At 43.8% G+C, this 12,986-nt stretch overlaps 1 protein-coding gene across 1 annotated transcript; it reads left to right on the top strand.

Annotated features, from left to right (window-relative positions):
• The first annotated feature begins 9,929 nt into the window (after positions 1 to 9,929).
• MC3R (melanocortin 3 receptor) lies at positions 9,930 to 12,032 on the top strand. Its single transcript, XM_019484422.2, has one exon. The coding sequence runs from the start codon at positions 9,930 to 9,932 to the stop codon at positions 10,908 to 10,910; it is 981 nt and encodes a 326-aa protein (XP_019339967.1). The 3' UTR covers positions 10,911 to 12,032.
• The last annotated feature ends 954 nt before the right edge of the window (positions 12,033 to 12,986 follow it).

Below are 12,986 nucleotides of genomic sequence, written 5' to 3'. Positions count from 1 at the left end.
ATCTCTTCGGAGGACTCAAGCCTCTGGTTGAACACTGACCCACTTTATCTGGGGGGTAGGAGGGAGGATTGATACCTAGATATCCAGGTATCAAATTTTGAGCCCAACCTGCAAATATGCAGCACAGGAAGCCTTTTTTTGTTCCCAGTGTGCCTCTTGCCCCATCTCAAGCTGCTTTGAGACATAGTAAGAGGCACATGATGACTTGTCTGGACATACCCAGAAGGCTTATTTGAAGAAACAGGATTAGGTGCCTAGGCACACTACACAGTGGGTTCATCTACACCAGACGCATACTACTAAGTAGCCTAATAACACTGCACAAAAACCGTGCTAATAAGTTACTGCACCATGTTATTAGGCTACTGTGCAGTAACCATCACAAAAAAAAACATGCCAGTGCTACTGCACAGTAAATGTAGTCACTGCACATTCAATTAGTACTTCATTAAGGAAGTACTAAACTAAATGCACAGTAACTATGGCATATTAATGAATATGTAGATGGCACCTGGTCAGTAAGGAAAGTTAAGCAGTTCTGAGAGTCCAGAACCTAAGACGGAAGACCAAAGAAAGGTAAGCCCCATTGAAAGCTACCCCCATGCACCTGTTCCTTCGAGCTGCCTTTTGGAAAGAGGGTTAAAGTCTCAGAGATGACATACAAAGGAAAACAAATCTAAATTATGCTCTCTGCCTCCTTGCCTGTGTGCACCATGGTGTCTCCAAGTGTGAAGACTTCCTGTAAAAAACATCCTACTGGGAAAGGCCTGTGTGCAGGAGCGTGCTTTTAAAAAAAAACTGGAATCAAAGAATTCCCAATATTCAGTCACAACTGGCTGTCCCTGGTTGGTTGGAACAGGCTTAACCAACCAAGGATCCAGGCAACTCATTCTGTGTATAAACCCAAGAAACTTTTGCAATGAACCTGAAACAAACTTGAGACAAATCAGTTAAACTCAGTCTTTTGAGATGTGGAGCTTATGCAAATACCATGCGGGGGAAGGAGGCAATTCACTCCCATTTACAAGGCAGGGTGCACAGCTGTGGGAAACGTTCAAACAAAAGATCTGCTTTAATGTGCTTCATGCAAGGTTCATGAACTGCTTCATTTACATTGCAATACTTTGCTCCTATCCCAGCAGACCACACTGCAGAATCTGCATCCTACTGCTCTCTCAGTTAAAATTAGTACGGGAATCCAAAAAGAAATAAAGGTAGTTGCATAGCAACTAAAAGGGCCAATGCTAAAACAGCCCCAATTCAACGCACCAGGGGATTAAAAAACAACCCTGCTAAACTAGACGGTTGGCTCTGGTGTGTAAGCTCAGGTGGCATCCAGAATGGAGAAGAGAGCTGTCATTACTCTTTGAATGTCAAACACACATGCTCCTTCTAAGGATGAGTGTGGAGACTATGACTTGAAGTTAATCATGAGGGAGACATAGTGACAGGGACAAGAGAAGGAAGATTTTACTCACTCATTTAAAGGCAAAAATTATTTAAAGTGACTATCGATGACAAGGCAAAGAAAGTATCACGCCGGGCACCACCAACTCCTACACAGAAGGTAAGATTCAGAGATTCTGCATGGGCGGCCTGTTTCTTTAGCCTCTCACTGAGGCCATATAGTGTCCTCCACAGCAGGGTTTAGAGAAGGGAGATGGAAAAGACAGTCCCTACACCAATGCAAATCATTTTCCTACTTTGAGTGTCAAGGGTTATAGCAACTTCAGTCACCATGCAACAGTTGTACTGTCTAGGAGGGTAAGGCTCCAGAGCCCTCTGAACAAGTGCAGTACAGATGGAGGTCTCTTTAGCCCTAGATTTTTTAACCACTACCATGGACTGTTCTCCAAAAAGACATGTTATTTCAAAAGCAAGTGGTATATGTTCCAGCATGGGAGTTTCTCCATTGTTCCCCATATGTGAACTGCCTTCAAAAGCCTTCTATCATGAAGCCAGTTTCCAACTCCCATTCAGAAACATGGAAATGACAAGGGAGCTCTTTGGGATCCACAAATGCAGAACTCGTGTTTTGTGGCACTTTACTAGCTCTTGTCAACACAGTGAGATCTAGAGTATCAAGGCTGTTCTCAAGTCTGAAGGTGGTCCTACACACAGTGCGACAGACCTAACATCTTTTAATGCCTTTAGGTAGAAATAGTCACACTGCATTAAGTCCCCACTATGCTGTCTTGCACATTTTCCCTGCTCCTGGCATTGTCCATATAGTAACAGAAAGCATTTCTCCTTTCAGCAATGCAACTCCATTCCAAGAATATTTGGAAATGCTGCAATGCGAGACTCACCCTGAACCCTGACCACTTTTAACATGTATAGAGAGAAACAAGACGCACCAATATTAGAATGAACTCAAAGGCCTGAGCTCAGTCCTGATGAGCCCACAGGAAGCAGAGAAAAGTCCTAAAGTCAAGATTTTAAGGTGCTGTGCCACTTAGCCTTTCAAGACCTACCTGACTAGGCTAAACAGGAAAGATAATTTGCATCAAGCCTGGGCATGGATTTAATATGGAATAGCTCTTCCTGATCAGCTCTGTGCACAGATGTTGTTACTCCAAAGTAAGAATGCCTCGGTTTCATCCCGGTGGATTAGCTAGTTCAAAACAAGGCATTCATGCCAGTAACAGCTAAATCAGGAATCACTCCCTATGTAGGCAGCCCTTAACAGACCTAAGTCCTATTTCCAGAAATCATTAGAAGACAAGTCCCATTCACTTTCATTGAGTTGCTAGATACCTCTGTCACTATTAAGAATGGAATTTAGCTATCTCACTCACTCATGCCTTGCCCCGCTGGGTGACACAACACCTAAATACCTTTAGAAAATGAAGCCTAAGTGCCTTTTATATGGAGACAGCTTTTTTTCCCCCCAAATCAATTTTTCTATTCACCTTTGCTTCAGACAGGGCTTGCAAGTATTAGAGACATCAGAGAAGCTGGGTACCCTTTTTAGCGCTTAAATTGCATGGTTAATAGCACCATTAATCCACTTCGGAGTATAACAAATTCAATTTGCACTTACTGCCCTCATTGAAAATGGCAGCTTGATTATTACTGTCTGACACATTAGGAAGTTAACTCAGCTACTAACTTAATGTGAACTAACTTAATGGCACCATGTTCTCAAACTGAGGTCACAGCTAGTCAAATCTGCAGCTTTTGTTGATTGAAATAGTGTGGCATCAGAAAACAGAGGAGGAAGCTGGGAGTCAGTTTTCCTGCTCAGTTTTGGAAGCTCAGCTTTGGAACCTGTGCTCGGAAGGGCTGTGTGAGGCTTCGGACCGTGTTTCAGATCCGGAGAAGCTTCAGACGATTCGGCGTCCAAAGCGGCATGTCCAGCTCAAAGCGTTGGCTTCATTAGGCTTTCTGAAGTGGTTCAGAGCTTCCGAAGTGCTTCGGAAAAGCTTCAGAGCCACTTAGGAGATCCAGCATAGGGTATAATGGGGAATCAATGAAATATCTATAACTGTTTGTTTGGTGTCTGATTTGGATGAAATTTGCAGAGGTGGTAGCCTCTGCTGAGAGCATGAAGTCTGCTAAGTTTCAAGAAGATTGGCGCAGGGGTTTGAGGGGAACTGCACCTCAAGCTGCTGACAGGCAAAACTCATGACATAGATGACCCTGTGTGTGTTAAGGCGCAGCAGGCTGAAAACTGCAGGGGCGGTGGCCCTTGCTGAGGCCAGAAAGCCTGCCAAGTTTCAAGGAGATAAGTGCAGGGGTTTGGGGAAAAATGCACCTCAAGCTGCGGACAAGCAAAACTCGTGACCTGGGTGACAGTGTGTGTGTTAAGGCGCAGCAGGGTGACAGCTGCAGGGATGATGGCCCCTGCTGTGGCCACAATGCCTGCCAGCTGCCAAGGAGATCAGTGCAGGGGGGCTCTGGGACCCTGCACCTCTGGCTACTAACAGGCAAAACTCATGACATGGGTGCTTGTGCAACTGTATCTGCCTTGGGGCAAGGCGGCATGTGGGAGATACACTACTGCAGGCCTGACTGCTAAACTACTGTGTTACTAGTTACCAATCCATCATTATTCACTCAGGGACCAGCTCAATACACAGTACCTAGCCACTACATAACGAATTAACGAGCACGGATTAACACCTACAAAACCACCAAGGAGAGGAAATAATCAATACAGACAATCAACTGCCCCAAGACAGACACAGTCAGTCCCACAAGCACCCATGGCATGAGTTTTGCCCGTCAGCAACTAGAGGTGCAGGGCCCCAGAACCCAGAGCCCCCCTGCACCGATCTCCTTGACAGCCTACAGGCTTAGAGGCCACAGCAAGGGCCACCATCGCTGCAGCTTTCACCCTCTCTGCACCTTAACACACACGCTGTCACCCATGTCATGAGTTTTGCTTGTCCGCAGCTAGAGGTGCAGTTTCCCCAAAACCCCTGCACTTATCTCCTTGAAACTTGGCAGGCTTTCTGGCCTCAGCAGGGGCCACCACCCCTGCAGTTTTCAGCCCGCTGCACCTTAACACACACAGGGTCATCTATGTCATGAATTTTGCCTGTCACCAGCTTGAGGTGCAGTTCCCCCCAAACCTCTGCACCGATCTTCTTGAAACTTGGCAGGCTTTGTGGCCTCACCAGAGGCTACCACCCCTGCAGTTTTCACCCAACTGTGGTATAACATATACACGTGACAGGAGTTTTGTTTTCAAGAATTTGGGGTACAGTTCCACCCAAACCCCTGTACCAGTCTTCTTGAAACTACCACCCCTGCAACTTTCATCCAAATGAGACAAAAAACAACAAAGTTATAGATATTTCATTGATTCCCCATTATACCCGATGGCCGGATCTCCGAGGCAGCTCTGAAGCTTCAGAGCCGCTTTGGCTGGATCAAAGTGGGAACCCGGTCTGGAGCTCTGGATTGGATCCCTGGCATCCAAAGCAGCCGGATCCAAAGCCGGATCAAATAGCTGCCTACTCACACAGGCCTAGTACTCAGATTGCTTCGGCTTTCTGATTCAGCATTTGTGAGTTCAGTAATTTACAGCACAAAATGAGGAAATAAATTACTTATCTCAGCAGAAGGTAAATTCAGAGTGGCATAAATCATTGTCAGCTGAGCTGGATACTGCCCAGTGTACTGGATACCGAGCTGGATACTGGATGTGCATTAATCAAATTTGCAGCACCAAATCTGCTCACCATGAAGAAGTTATGAAATATTATGAAATATGACGGTAAGACTGTCAAACCTGCCTTGGACACCTGAGCACAAGTCCCAGCAAGACTTATACCAAGGCTGTTAGGTGGCTCTTAAAATCCCATACCAATTTCACCACTGGATGGGGGAAGTCCAGGGACATGTGCCCCCTTGAAGTCCAGCAGCCAGCTGCCTGGAGAGGAAGAGAACCTGGACTCACAGGAAAGCTTGGCTCCCTGGCTGCCCTCAAAACTTGATAGAATCAGCACATCCTGATGAACATTTCAGTTCTCATCAGCATTTCAAAAAAAAAAGAAGCTCTGTTAAGAAAGTCATCTCCAGTTCTAATTTGCCTTCATATGAACTTTACTGTTAATTATCCATCAGGGATCTTCCCTTCATGGCAACTCAGAAATGAGCTAAGACAAAATATGGAAAACAAAAAGTACATAAAAGAAAAATGATTGTTTGTTTCTGGGCACACAGCCAAGAACTGTGGTCCCTCCCAAAAAGGGCCAAAATCCCATTCTTATAGTGCACTGGGTGTGCCTACATGTTCATTAATGCACTTCAGGTAATGTGCATTAAATTTAGTATCTCCACTGTGAGGTGCTAGAAAAAGGTGCGTTAGCCTATTTTAACGCGCTTTAGCTAAAGAACACTTCTTTGTGACACTTTAATTCACATTAAAATAAGCTAAGGTGCATTAAAGCACAAATGGGGATACACCCACTGTGAGTTTACAGAAAGGAAATAAAACAGGTTTGGTTTGGTTTGGTTTTGCAATCCAGCTACTTTGAAATAAATCAGTATTGGTTTAGAGAAGTGACTGAGAGAAGCTGGTTTAAAATCTCTAATATATTAATTAGAGAGCTGCTGAAAGTCCAGAACTTAATTGGCTGATTAAGAGTTGCTAGCCACCAGACTTGGGCCCTGAAGAATCCCCCCTTCTGGAAGTTAAATTCAGGACTTACTGTCTTGGTTTTCTAAAATTACAGACCTATGGCAGTAAATACTTGTTGTCCTGGGTGAAACTGGTCATCCAATTGAATAGGAATTCTATCATTTTGGATTAATAGTTTTTGTAAATGGAACGCTAAGCAGATGTCCCACAATTATGTAAAAACCTATATGTAAGACCACCAACTACAAAACAATACACAATTATGTGCTCAGGGATTTTAGAATACTGTCCACAAAATCAGTCATTAGGACACAGTTAGTGAGAATGATGTGAAAGGACAGCCTTCCTAATTGCTTATGTCCATATGAGATCACCAGTGAATAGGAACATGACTGGAGAAACTTTAAAACTCAATAAAACTACAAAGTCTTTGTAAGCAGATGCAAGGAAGTAGGAGATAGAATCAAAGATAAATAATTTTTTTAAATGAGAGGGTGTATGTGTGTATGGCAGGGTTTGGATTGGGGGCATAGGGTATGTTGGAGGGTTGTGTATATATGGAGGGTTGTGGAGGCAGAGTGTGGGTGTGGGGGGTTTGTGGGGTGTGAGAGGATGGGGGGGCGGGTCTAGGGACTTCCTGTACTCTTCCCATGGTGCAGCAGCAGCAGGCTGGGCACTCAGGGCACAGGCACCCAACGGGGCACACCTCCAACCAGCATATCACAACAAGGGGTGCAGCCTGTATCACTGGTGCTCCCTGCCACTCACATGCAGCCACTCGCCAGGCATGGGAGGGAAGCCCCCAGTGCTGGAGCCAGCTGCTTCCCCCCCACCAGAGAAAAACACCTAGGGCTTCCCTCCTGTGCCATGCAGCCCCAGCTAGGCAAGCAGCCAGCTCCAGCATGCAGGGCCTCCCTCCCGTGCCCGGCCAGTGCAGGGGCTGCACGTATGTAGCAGGGAGTGCCAATACAGACTGCTTGGCAGAGGCTGCGGCCCTTGCCACAATGTGCAGTGCTGGCTGGAGCTGCACCCCACCAGGAGCCTGTGCCAGCTATGAGCAGCCTGAGCGCCACAGCCTGCAGGGGCTGCAAACCATGGGGGTCCTAAGGCGATCCCCTCACTCCCCACCCTTCTTCACACCCACATGCTGCCCACCCCAGCTCCACGCTGCAGCCAGCTGCACAATCTGCACAGAACTTGAAGGAAAAAGAACAGGTTGCAGCAGGGAATGTTTAGAGAAGGCATTGCATTGTGAGATCTATTTGCAATGTCTTTAATGCTACCTGCAGGTGAAGCACCTCTGTAAATAACTTTCTTAATAAAGGCCCAGCTTCATTTTAGATGTATGGAGTCCTCTCTTGGTTTTACCCAGCAAACTTTGTTTAAAATAATGCTATCCCTCCTAAATGATAATTCAGGCACAGGCTTTTGGCATGAGACAATATTCAAGCATTGAAAATGTCCAGAATCTTTTCTCTGCCGAGGGAACTACAATGTGCAGTGATCACTGGGAAATCAATACTGACACAGGATTTGCTCATTAAACGTATCCTTTCAGCCACCTCTGCAAAAAGGATGCTAACTCAGATGCAACAGCAAATTAAAGCTGCCCCCGGCCCTAGCAAAAATTCAGCACAACACAGTGGAGATCTATTGAGTCATAGCCCTGACTCCCTGGGGGGCATCCCACAGCAGCTGACTGCTATGTTGATGCAGAAAGGTGGCATTTATGCCTCCCTTTGCCAGTTTCTCTAAATCTTGCCCATCATTTTTAAAGGGTTTTTTCCCCTCCTTTAAGGCAAGCATATTACTCCAAACTCTTAGGCTTTTACTACATACCACATTGTCACATGCCTTTAAAAGATTATATATGATTTTGTGTGTGCACATGTACACATGCACAGGTGCATACATACATATAAATGTTTTGAACACCTTACAAAACATTTTAGAAAGGCAATTAGTCTTTCATGGTTCCATGCCAATTTAACAAAATTCGATGGGTAAAAAAATTCAGAATCTCTCAGTACTAAAATCAAATATTGGGGGGGGGGGGGGTTGACACTAGCATTTCCTCTTGTTCTGGCTTTTGCAGTTCATTCAGAGTTTCCCCAGTGCAATTCAACTCAAACATAAAAAAGTCCATAGCTGACCAGGGTGCAGAGTAGTGCTATGCCTGCTCACCTTGGATCACTACAGGACTACACGCTGCTTCAGCTGAGCCACGTGAAGTCGCAGCATGATCTGCTGCAGCTTGTAGTCTGCCCCTGTCACCGTGACTGTGTCCACGCATTTGCTTGAAGCTGCAGATTAAGGTGAAAAACAATGGGCTGAGAGCTGTCAGAAGACCGCTACCAACCAACTACCAAATATCATCCATCTCACCTTTGACTTATTTTCCCTTACAAAGTCTGCTCTCCCACCAGAGTGCTGTAGGTGCAGTAGCCGCAGTCTGATAGATCTGGAGGAAGTGCTGCCCTTCCTCCAGGAGCATTAGGTACTGGCAGTATTATCTCAATCCCTCTATTCTCCTGACCCCCCTAAAGTTGTCAGGAGTCCCTTCAGGGGGTGGTATCTGGACGCCCTGCCACTGCTGCAAAGTATTCCACAATCACAGAGTGGCACCTTCATTCTGGCCCGAGCTGCCCCTTCCCAAAAGGAGTATCTTTAGTCATGCTGCTGATGCTGTAACCTTCCTCTCATTCCCTACTCTGACTTACTGACTTGAGGAAAATTCAGCTCAAAAGGCATGTCTACACAGTCAAATAAAAACCGCACTAGAGTGAGCTGTAGTAAAGCAGAGTGCACCTGCTTTGCACACATGCTACACCCTGAGAGCAGCGCTGGGAATGCCCCAGTGACCTGACCCTCTCAGGCATGTTCATTTGGCACACGCCTAACACCACACTAAGCGTCGCTACTTTGCACGCTTTCAAGGAATAACAGAGAACAGGCATGCTGTGCTTCATTGCAGAGCTCCCAGCCCAGTCCTTTGATAGCATAGAAATGTGCAAAATGACCATGGGTCAGGTTCCCGTTCCAGAAGGAAAGAAGTCAGAACACATTATATTCCAATATTTGCATTTAGAATAAGTCAAAGTGATCAAAATCGAACTGTTTTTTCCCCAGAACTTCCCTCCCTAAAATAGTGATCTTTTTCCCCCCTTTCCCCCGACAGGGCAGAAACTCTGTTTTCTGGCCAGTTCTAATTTTCAGTGCAAACAGATTCTCTCTCTGATCTGCAGAGGGCACCAGACAGTTTTGTACAAGACAAAAAGGCACTCAACCAGGGGCTGCTGTACCTGATGTTTGCAGCTGTCAGTCAAAAAGGTGCTTGCTCTCTAATGGCCGTTGTACTGCACAAAAGATAAGTAGGAGTTGTTTTGCTGTCATGAATGTATAAATCTCTCAATTCTTTTTTTCCCCCCCTTCATGCGGTTGAACTAGCAAGAGAGATTTCACTGAGCTGCAACATGCTTTCTGACCAGGAAGCCTGCGATGGTCCCAGCTCTCGGTAACAGATCAGAAAACTATTTGCTTTTAATTTATAGGAGAACTAGAAACAGTAAAGCGCAGAAGGATGACTGAAAAATGTGCAGCTCATTTTTACTCGAAAGAAAAAAGAAAAGCAGAAGCTGCATGTCTGACCCAAAAGTCATTTTTAATGAAGACTTATAAATATTTATATTTTTAAGCAACTAAGGCGAAGTCTCGTCTCATTCTAATAAGCACAGATATATTTTTAAAGGACTTCAAAAAAAAAACAACCAACAACAAACCCAAACCTTGAACTCTACCAGTTCTAGAGCTGCCTGTGAAATCAAGCCCCTTGTTGATAATGAATACTACACACTGTTCGCTTACATTTCAGCCTGTGCTGCTTAATATCACTGAGGACTTCAATGACTCAATCCTCCTCAACAACCGAAGCAGCAATGGATTCTGTGAGCAAGTCTTCATTAAAGCAGAAGTCTTCTTGACTTTAGGGATCATCAGCCTGCTGGAAAACATCCTTGTCATCCTCGCAGTGCTGAAGAATGGAAATCTACATTCTCCCATGTACTTTTTCCTCTGCAGCTTGGCAGTGGCAGACATGCTAGTGAGCATGTCAAATGCCCTGGAAACTATCATGATTGCAATCCTAAGCAATGGCTATTTGGTTATTGATGACCACTTTATCCAGCATATGGACAACGTGTTTGACTCAATGATCTGTATCTCCTTGGTAGCCTCCATTTGCAACTTGTTGGTTATAGCTATTGACAGGTACATTACTATTTTCTATGCTCTCCGTTACCACAGTATTATGACTGTGAGGAAAGCCTTAATCCTCATTGTGGTCATTTGGATTGCTTGCATAATCTGTGGCATCATCTTCATTGTCTACTCAGAAAGCAAAACTGTTATTGTCTGTCTCATCACCATGTTCTTCACCATGCTTCTTCTCATGGCCTCCCTTTATGTTCACATGTTCTTGTTTGCACGCCTGCATGTTAAACGGATTGCAGCCCTCCCAGTAGATGGGGTGCCCCACCAGCGTACTTGCATGAAGGGAGCTGTGACAATCACCATCCTACTTGGGGTCTTCATTGTTTGCTGGGCACCTTTCTTCCTTCATCTCATTCTCATTATTTCTTGCCCAACAAACCCATACTGTGTATGCTACACTTCCCACTTTAACACATATCTTGTCCTGATTATGTGCAACTCCATAATTGACCCCCTCATTTACGCTTTCCGGAGTCTGGAGATGAGAAAGACATTCAAAGAAATAATATGTTGCTGTTATGGCATGAGTGTGGGACGATGCATGCTGTAATCATTTGGCTTTTTACTGGGGACAGAAAAGGTATGAATATATCGGATGTAGATATACATACATGTGTGTGGGGGGTAGGAGTTAGCAACTCTACACTGCAACCAGTGATTAAAGGAAAGACAGAACAAAAAGAGAGGGGAGGTTTTACTTGATGTCTTTAAATGTTAGGCTCTCAGAAAAGAAAGACAGAGAGTGATCTACTATCCAAGGCGATAACAGAAGTAAAGCCAGAGTGCTTTGCGAAGCAGCTCAGAGAGTCTAACTTCTCTGCAAAAAATGAATTTGCTAAGTAATGTACTATAAATGCTATATTGCAAAGACTTATGTAACAGTCTTTCCCTTTTACCTGTTGCTATTGTTTTATTTCTGCGCCGTCACCAACCAAAAATCAGTATAATCTGAAAGAGGCATCTTGAGAAATGCTACTGAAAACTGTTCATTTCCAAGAGAAATCAGAACATCAAAGAAACAACAGCAGTAGCTTGTAGTCACTGTTACACACATTTCTGCTTTTCAGAGGGATTATATTGATGTTTATGCTGCTTCCCCTAAAGCAGCCTAGGAGAAGTCTTTAATTAGTAAAGGCAAAAAGTATTCCTGAAACACTGAAATATTGTTTTAATACCAGTCAGCTAACAGAGCCAGGAGACCTACCCCATGCTTTAAGCAAAAGTGGGGACTAGAGAGCTCATCAGTGAAAGGGGATCATTCTAATCAGGCATTTACATTCTACATGAGCATCAACTCATTAAAGGTAACACTGTAATTTTGCTACACTAAGCAATGAATTCTTGATTATATTAATAAAGCAAATCACCGCAAGTCATCTTTTGGTGAGAGGTTACTGGTTAAAACATAGAGAAGAGCTAAAATAGCACGTACTTTGACCTAAGGTTTGGTCTGTACTTTGAACTTAGTGAAGTAAGTGAAGGCAAACAGTGTAAGGGTAGCAACGGGCTGACAAAGAACTACCTGCAAGAAGAAAGGTGTAGACAAAGCATCGCATCCTTGGGCTTAGGGATAGAAACACTGGGTCTGAATCTCTTTTTACTTAGAACAGGCTTCACGGTGGTGTAAATATTTTGACTTCAGGGGACTTGCTTCCGACTGAAAGAAGAATGAAATCAGCTATTTGCAAATTGCTTTCAAATACTCTGTCTGCAAGGTGGCAGCCTGTAAAACAAAATGCCTCACTTTAAGCTACATAAATGAAGTGACCTGTGCTTTTTAATAGAAGCAAAATAATAAGTGACCTTCAAATGGTGTCTGTCGCTGAATGCAAGCTGTAAATTATTTCTGTATAGTACAACATGTGAGCAGCATGCACAGACTGTGAAAACTTACACTATCATTTGACATTTTTGCAACACTTTCATATTCTTAAAAACATATATCAAAAAATAGGGCAGTAGACAGAAGTCTTGCAAGTCACATGCATATAGGTTATATATTTTCTTCAGATGTTTGAAAACCTATTAATTTACTTTTAAAGAACTTATTTGTTTTAGTCTCAAGATATTTCATTAGCTTGTTTGCCATTTCCTGGAATACTATGCCTTGTTTATAGCACAGTTGTCTAGACTATTTATTGGACTGCCTCAGGTCCTCAGCATCCAATGACCTCCAAAATATTAGTGTCTTTAGTTCAGCAATGTCTCATCTTTGCAACAGCTAATGTGTTATGCTGAGCCCACTAGAGACAACTCAGATTTTCAAATAACCAAACTCAACTGTACATAATTATTATTAATACTCTTCCCTGTATCCTATTTCATAATGTTATGTTTGGTATCACATGTTGTCTTACACTGGTGTACTTTAAGCATTTATTGTACGTTATGTATTATTCACTTCTTTTTTAAATAATTTCAGATAGCCATCATTCAAGTTGTATTACCCTTTGCTTTGAAGTTCTCAAATAAGGGCCTTTTGAATTCCTTGCCTAATAAAATATGTTGAATAAAGGCACTGCTAAGAATCCTTTATTTTATGTGACCCTGATTATAATGCTCAATGGATATGAGGTTCTCTTTCACAGTGGCCACAGTTCATACACACTGACCAAGTTCAAGTCTC

This window comes from Alligator mississippiensis, chromosome 9 (genome assembly GCF_030867095.1).
Source record: "Alligator mississippiensis isolate rAllMis1 chromosome 9, rAllMis1, whole genome shotgun sequence".
Taxonomy (NCBI): Eukaryota; Metazoa; Chordata; order Crocodylia; family Alligatoridae; genus Alligator; species Alligator mississippiensis.
The sequence above is the reverse complement of the archived record's forward strand: the minus strand, read 5'-3'. Positions and strand labels throughout refer to the sequence as shown.

Coding starts and splice junctions, on each gene's coding strand:
- MC3R (XM_019484422.2), top strand. CDS start 9,930: ATGAATACTACACACTGTTCGCTTACATTTCAGCCTGTGCTGCTTAAT.